General features: G+C 35.9%; 1 protein-coding gene across 4 annotated transcripts in view; it reads right to left on the bottom strand.

Annotated features, from left to right (window-relative positions):
• The window catches only part of LOC133621146 (sialic acid-binding Ig-like lectin 14), a 35,349-nt gene that overhangs the window by 25,701 nt on the left and 2,148 nt on the right, over window positions 1-7,500 (bottom strand). For all 4 annotated transcript variants that reach the window (XM_061983044.1, XM_061983046.1, XM_061983045.1 and 1 more), the window contains one exon: window positions 6,722-6,814. In XM_061983044.1, the coding sequence (XP_061839028.1) occupies window positions 6,722-6,773 (52 nt within the window). In that variant the 5' untranslated portion in view covers window positions 6,774-6,814. The remainder of the gene's footprint in view (window positions 1-6,721; window positions 6,815-7,500) is intronic.

The following is a 7,500-nucleotide window of genomic DNA, read 5'->3' as shown; positions in this document are numbered from 1 at the left end:
TATTGGGAGCCCACAGTGTTGACCATTGAGCTATCCTGGGTCCCATCATAAGCTGATTTTCGCTCATATACAAATGCAATCAGTGGACTATGATAGAGGTGAAACAAAAACCTACATTTTCCGAGTCACGGATTTGAACCTCATACAACTGACTGAGAGGTAGCAGTCTTAACCACCATGCTATCCAAGGTCTTGTTATAACTTCATTTTTGTTCATATACAAATGCAATCAGTGAACTATTTTAGAGGTAAAACAAAACAACTAAACTTTCAAAGTTAGAGATTTGAACCGACCACTACTGACTGTGATGCAGCAGTGATTACTTGTCTGGGGTTTGAACCAAGTACCCCTGTGTTGGGAGCCCACAGTGTTGACCATTGAGCTATCCTGGGTCCCATCATAAGCTGAATTTAGCTCATATACAAATGCAATCAGTGGACTATGATAGAGGTGAAACAAAATCCTACTTTTTCCTAGTCATGGATTTGAACCTCTTACGACTGACTGAGAGACAGCAGTCTTAACCACCATGCTATCCAGGGTCCAGTTATGACATCATTTTTGTTCATATACAAATGCAATCAGTGAACTATTCTAGAGGTAAAACAAAACAACTAAACTTCCAAGGTAAGAGATTTGAACCCACCACTACTGACTGAGATGCAGCAGTCTTAAACACTATGCTATCATGGGTCTTGCTGAGTTGGGATTCTGGGGAGCCCACAGTGTTGACTATTAAACTATCCAGAACCTTGTTGATTCATGATTTTTGTTTATTTACAAATGCAATCAGTGATATATGATAGAGGTAAAACAATTTCCTCAAATTTAAAAGTCACGGATTTGAATTAAGTACTACAGACTCAGAGGCAGCAGTCTTAACCACTGTTCTATCCTGGGTTTTCTTCACTGATGTAATGGTGAACTAGTGAACTAGTAACCTACGATTGAGGCGATACAAAAACATAGAACCAACTATTTTTCACCGTGAGAAGAGGTGACATCCATGCAGCAAACATCTGCTGAGCGCGTCATTCTCGACGTGGGTGGTGCTTCACTTCAGTGTACAGGTTTGCAGTTAAGTTGCAGTGATAACATAACATTTATAGTAGATTGTTACTGTGACTGATTTAGTACGTGAGATGACATAAAAGTTCAACAGAAATGAAAGACAGTCGAAAGGAAACTTTTTTTTTTTATTGCAAACAGTTGATCCAACATTAAAACTTGTCATGACACTTTCTCAAACCAATCGCACACTTCAAAATAAAAGCGCTGGGCTTTACATCTAGTTAAACTACATTTAGGGTTGCTCCTTAATGAACGGCTTCGTGTTATCCACCAAACCTAACAAAATAATATAATATAATGTATTGTATCGTTCCGGCTGGCTGAAATAATCTGTAAATTATTTTATAATATGTTCTGGTCGAGTTGTCAATTTCAGAATGATTAGCAGGCTCAATATTACATTTTATTATTTAATAGAGAAGGTTAAAACATTGTCACAAATGAAGCCAATCCCTGTGAAAATGATCTGTCTTGGGTACACTTATTAATGATGAAAAATTATACCTATCTGCGATTCACTTTGAGTTAACTGATCGCGGAAAACTATTTTAATCCTTTGACAGCCCTAATGTATATATATAAATATATATATATATATATATATATATATATATATATATATATATATATATATATATATATATATATATATATATATATATATATATATATATATATATATATATATATATATATATATATATATATATATATATATATATATATATATATATATATATATATATATATATATATATCTCCAATTAGCTTTTTTATGAGCCGGAAAGAACGACTTACCAGTGCCAGGATGGCCCAGTGGTTAAGACTCTTGATTAAGATTAAACAGTCCTGGGTTCACCTGCGATGAGGTGGCGACTTGTCCAGGGTGTACCCCGCCTTCCGCCCGATTGTAGCTGAGATAGGCTCCAGCGCCCCCCGCGACCCCAAAGGGAATAAGCGGTAGAAAATGGATGGGTCCTGGGTTCAATACCAGACGGTTTGACAGTATTTTATTCCACTATTTTATCGTGTAGTTTACCCAGCAACAAGTCCCTGATTACCTTTCTATATGAGCCAGAGAAACATCTTCACATGGCCCAGTGGTTAAGATTCTTGACATGCAATAAACAGTCTTCAGTTCGATACCAGTCGGGTTGACAGTATTTTGGTCCACCTCTTGTGTATTTTACCCTGCAAAGAGTCCCTGATTAGCTTTCTATACAAGCCGGATACAGGATTTCATAAAACCCAGGATAGCACAGTGGGTAAGACTGTTGACTTGGAATGAAGGGTGCTGGGTTCAATCCCAGGTAAATAGGTAGCTTATTTTCCTACCTTGAGTGTCTGATTAGCTTTTTATATGAGCCGGAAAGAATGGCTTACCAGTGCCAGGATGGCCCAGTGGTTAAGACTCTTGATTAGGATTAAATAGTCCTGGGTTCAATATCAGTCGGGTTGACAGTATTTTGGTCTACCTGTTGTGTATTTTACCCAGCAAAAAGCCCTGATTAGCTCTCTATACAAGCCGGATACAGGATTTCAAAAGAACCAGAATAGCACAGTGGGTAGGACTGATGACTTGGAATGAAGGGTGCTGGGTTCAATCCCAGGTAAGTTGGTAGCTTATTTTTCCATCTTAAGTCTCTGATTAGCTTTTTATATGAGCCGGAAAGAATGGCTTACCAGTGCCAGGATGGCCCAGTGGTTAAGACTCTTGATTAGGATTAAACAGTCCTGGGTTCAATATCAGTCGGGTTGGTAGTATTTTATTCCACTGGTTTATAGTGTAGTTTACCCAGCAACAAGTCTCTGATTAGCTTTCTATATGAGCCAGAGAAATATCTTCACATGGCCCAGTGGTTAAGATTCTTGACTTGCAATAAACAGTCCTCAGTTCAATACCAGTCGGGTTAACAGTATTTTGGTCCACCTCTTGTGTATTTTACCCAGCAAAGCGTCCCTGATTAGCTTTCTATACAAGCCGGATACAGGAATTCATAAAACCCAGGATAGCACAGTGGGTAGGACTGATGATTTGGAATGAAAGGTGCTGGGTTCAAACCCAGGTAATTGGTATCTTATTTTTCCACCTTAAGTCTCTGATTAGCTTTCTATATGAGCCGGAAAGAATGACTTACCAGTGCCAGGATGGCCCAGTGGTTAAGACACTTGATTAGGATTAAACAGTCCTGGGTTCAATACCAGTCGGGTTGACAGTATTTTATTCCACTGGTTTATAGTGTAGTTTACCCAGCAACAAGTCTCTGATTAGCTTTCTATGCAAGCCGGATACAAGGATTCTCAAGAACGAGGATAGCACAGTTGGTAAGACTGTTGACTTGGAATAAAAGGTGCTGTGTTCAAATCCAGTGAAGTGACTTGTAACTACTGAAGCTTTGATTGGAGGTGGCAGATGATATATTTCACCTCTGCATGTAATGAAAACATAATTCATTAATTAAATTATTTTTTTAACTCTTCCAATTAACTTTTATTTTTTTTAATCGTACCCAGGAGAGCTCATTGGTCAACGCTCTCTAGTATTTAGTTTTACTCCTATTCCCCCCACCTCAGGAATTACATTCACACACTCACACATTCATACACACACACACACACACACACACACACACACAGATAGATAACCCCTGAGGTGTATTCATTGACTATTTGACAATTATTATTATTATCTTTAGCATTGACTTATTTTTTTAACTCTATGTTATTCAAGCAACGAGCACATAACATTACTCAATTTATGTCGTTTTGACGACATTCAGCCAAATTGATGATTACTTGTCGGGGGTTTGAACCAAGTACCCCTGTATTGGGAGCCCACAGTGTTGACCATTGAGCTATCCTGGGTCCCATCATAAGCTGATTTTCGCTCATATACAAATGCAATCAGTGGACTATGATAGAGGTGAAACAAAAACCTACATTTTCCGAGTCATGGATTTGAACCTCATACGACTGACTGAGAGGTAGCAGTCTTAACCACCATGCTATCCAGGGTCTTGTTATAACTTCATTTTTGTTCATATACAAATGCAATCAGTGAACTATTTTAGAGGTAAAACAAAACAACTAAACTTTAAAAGTTAGAGTTTTGAATCGACCACTACTGACTGGGTTGCAGCAGTGATTACTTGTCTGGGGTTTGAACCAAGTACCCCTGTATTGGGAGCCCACAGTGTTGACCATTGAGCTATTCTGGGTCCCATCATAAGCTGATTTTTGCTCATATACAAATGCAATCAGTGGACTATGATAGAGGTGAAACAAAAACCTAGATTTTCCTAGTCATGGATTTGAACCTCATACGACTGACTGAGAGGTAGCAGTCTTAACCACCATGCTATCCAGGGTCTTGTTATAACTTCATTTTTGTTCATATACAAATGCAATCAGTGAACTATTTTAGAGGTAAACTAAAACAACTAAACTTTCAAAGTTAGAGATTTGAACCAACCACAACTGACTGAGAAGCAGCAGTGATTACTTGTCTGGGGTTTGAACCAAGTACCCCTGTATTGGGAGCCCACAGTGTTGACCATTAAGCTATCCTGGGTCCCATCATAAGCTGATTTTCGCTCATATACAAATGCAATCAGTGGACTATGATAGAGGTGAAACAAAAACCTACATTTTCCTAGTCATGGATTTGAACCTTGTACGACTGACTGAGAGGTAGCAGTTTTAACCACCATGCTATCCAGGGTCTATATATGACTTCATTATATTTAGCTATATATATATTCAACCCACCACTACTAACTGAGATGCAGCAGTCTTAACCACTATGCTATCATGGGTCTTGCTGAATTGGGATTCTGGTGAGCCCACAGTGTTGACTATTAAACTATCCAGAATCTTGTTGATTCATGATTTTTGTTTATTTACAAATGCAATCAGTGATATATGATAGAGGTAAAACAAATTCCTCAACTTTAAAAGTCAAGGATTTGAACTCAGTACAACGGACTCAGAGGCAGCAGTCTTAACCACTGTTCTATCCTGGGTTTTCTTCACTGATGTAATGATGAACTAGTAAACTAGTAACCTACGATTGAGGCGATACAAAAACATAGAACCAACTATTTTTCGCCGTGAGAAGAGGTGACATCCATGCAGCAAACATCTGCTGAGTGCGTCATTCTCGACGTGGGTGGTGCTTCACTTCAGTGTTCAGGTTTGCAGTTAAGTTGCAGTGATAACATAACATTTATAGTAGATTGTTTCTGTGACTGATTTAGTACGTGAGATGACATAAAAGTTCAACAGAAATGAAAGACAGTCGGCAGGATGTCGAAAGGAAACTTTTTTTTTTTTTTATTGCAAACAGTTGATCCAACATTAAAACTTGTCATGACACTTTCTCAAACCAATCGCACACTTCAAAATAGAAGCGCTGGGCTTTACATCTAGTTAAACTACATTTAGGGTTGCTCCTTAATGCACGGCTTCGTGTTAGCCACCAAACCTAACAAAATAATGTAATATAATGTATTGTATCGTTCCGGCTGGCTGAAATAATCTGTAAATTATTTTATAATATGTTCTGGTCGAGTTGTCAGTTTCAGAATGATTAGCAGGCTCAATATTACATTTTATTATTTAATAGAGAAGGTTAAAACATTTTCACGAATGAATCCACCTCCCGTGAAAATGATCTGTCTTGGGTACACTTATTAATGATGAAAAATTATACCTATCTGCGATTCACTTTGAGTTAACTGATCGCGGAAAACTATTTTAATCGTTTGACAGCCCTAATATATATATATATATATATATATATATATATATATATAAATAAATATATATATATATATATATAAATAAATATATATATATATAAACATATATATATACATATAAACTGTATATATATACAGTTTATATGTATATATATATATATATATATATATATATATATATATATATATATATATATATATATATATATATATACAGTTTATATGTATGTATATATATATATATATATATATATATATATATATATATATATATATATATATATATATATATATATATATATATATATATACGTACATATATATATATATATAGATAGATAGATACATATATACATACATACATATTAGGGCTGCGAATCTTTGGGTGTCCCACGATTTGATTCAATATTGATTCTTGGGGTCACGATTCGATTCAAAATCGATTTTTTTTCAATTCAACGCGATTCTCTATTCATTCAATACATAGGATTTCAGCAGGATCTATCCTAGTCTGCTGACATGCAAGCAGAGTAGTAGGTTTTTGTAAAAAGCTTTTATAATTGTAAAGGACAATGTTTTATCAACTGATTGCAATAATATATATATATATATATATGTATATATTTATTTTTTTATTTTTTTATTTTATATATATATATATATATATATATATATATATATATATATATATATATATATATATATATATATATATATATATAAAGTATTTTCTAGCATTCTACACAACAAAGTAAAACAAAGTATCAATATCAGTACAGGCCGATACTCAAGACTCCAATTACTATTACTATGGTATTAGAAGTGAAAAGGTTGTATCTTTACGATTGCATACAAAAGGAAGAAGATGTGTTGAAGTTAGGTTTGATACCTTTGCAGACGCTCATGTGGAGGAGCAGAGCAGACCAGACCAGAAGAATCATCCCAACTTCTCAGCTGTTCTCTCACTTTGACAGCAGCAAACCTGAGAGGAAGTTTTGCGGTTAAAAGTAAGAAACTGCACACTTGTATTTTGGATTTTGTTAAAATTCTAGATCCGGGGTGGCCAAACTACGGTTTTCAAATTGGCCCGCGATGCGGCACAAGTTCCCAGGTGCATGTCTTTGGAGGTGGGAGGAAGCCGGAGTACCTGGAGGGAACCCACCCAGTCACAGGGAGAACATGCAAACTCCACACAGAAAGATCCCGAGGATCGAACCTGTTCCACCGTGCTGCCATACATATAAATATATACATATACATATACATATATACATATACATATATACATATATATACATATACATATACATATACATATATAAAGCCCAGGATGGAACCCAGGACGTTCGTATTTTGAGGCTTTCATATCATACATAAATAACTAGCGCTCTGATAGCTGCCATTTTGTCGTCATCTGGTGGTCAACAAAAATAACTCTACCATGAGTTGCACTTTATAAGGTGACACATCACAGCATGTATTTATATGACTCAATCCAAACAACCTTCCCTAGTCATGGTGCAGGAAAAAATAGCAACCAGCACCAAAAAGTCAACAATCATGGTCACACATAACACAACCTGCACATTGAACTTTGTGGATATTGTAAAAAAAAAACGTCCAATCAACTTAAAAAAATACATCTAGATGACATCTATTACAATGCAT

The sequence above is a fragment of the Nerophis lumbriciformis genome, linkage group LG21 (genome assembly GCF_033978685.3).
Source record: "Nerophis lumbriciformis linkage group LG21, RoL_Nlum_v2.1, whole genome shotgun sequence".
Classification (NCBI taxonomy): Eukaryota; Metazoa; Chordata; class Actinopteri; order Syngnathiformes; family Syngnathidae; genus Nerophis; species Nerophis lumbriciformis.
The sequence above is the reverse complement of the archived record's forward strand: the minus strand, read 5'-3'. Positions and strand labels throughout refer to the sequence as shown.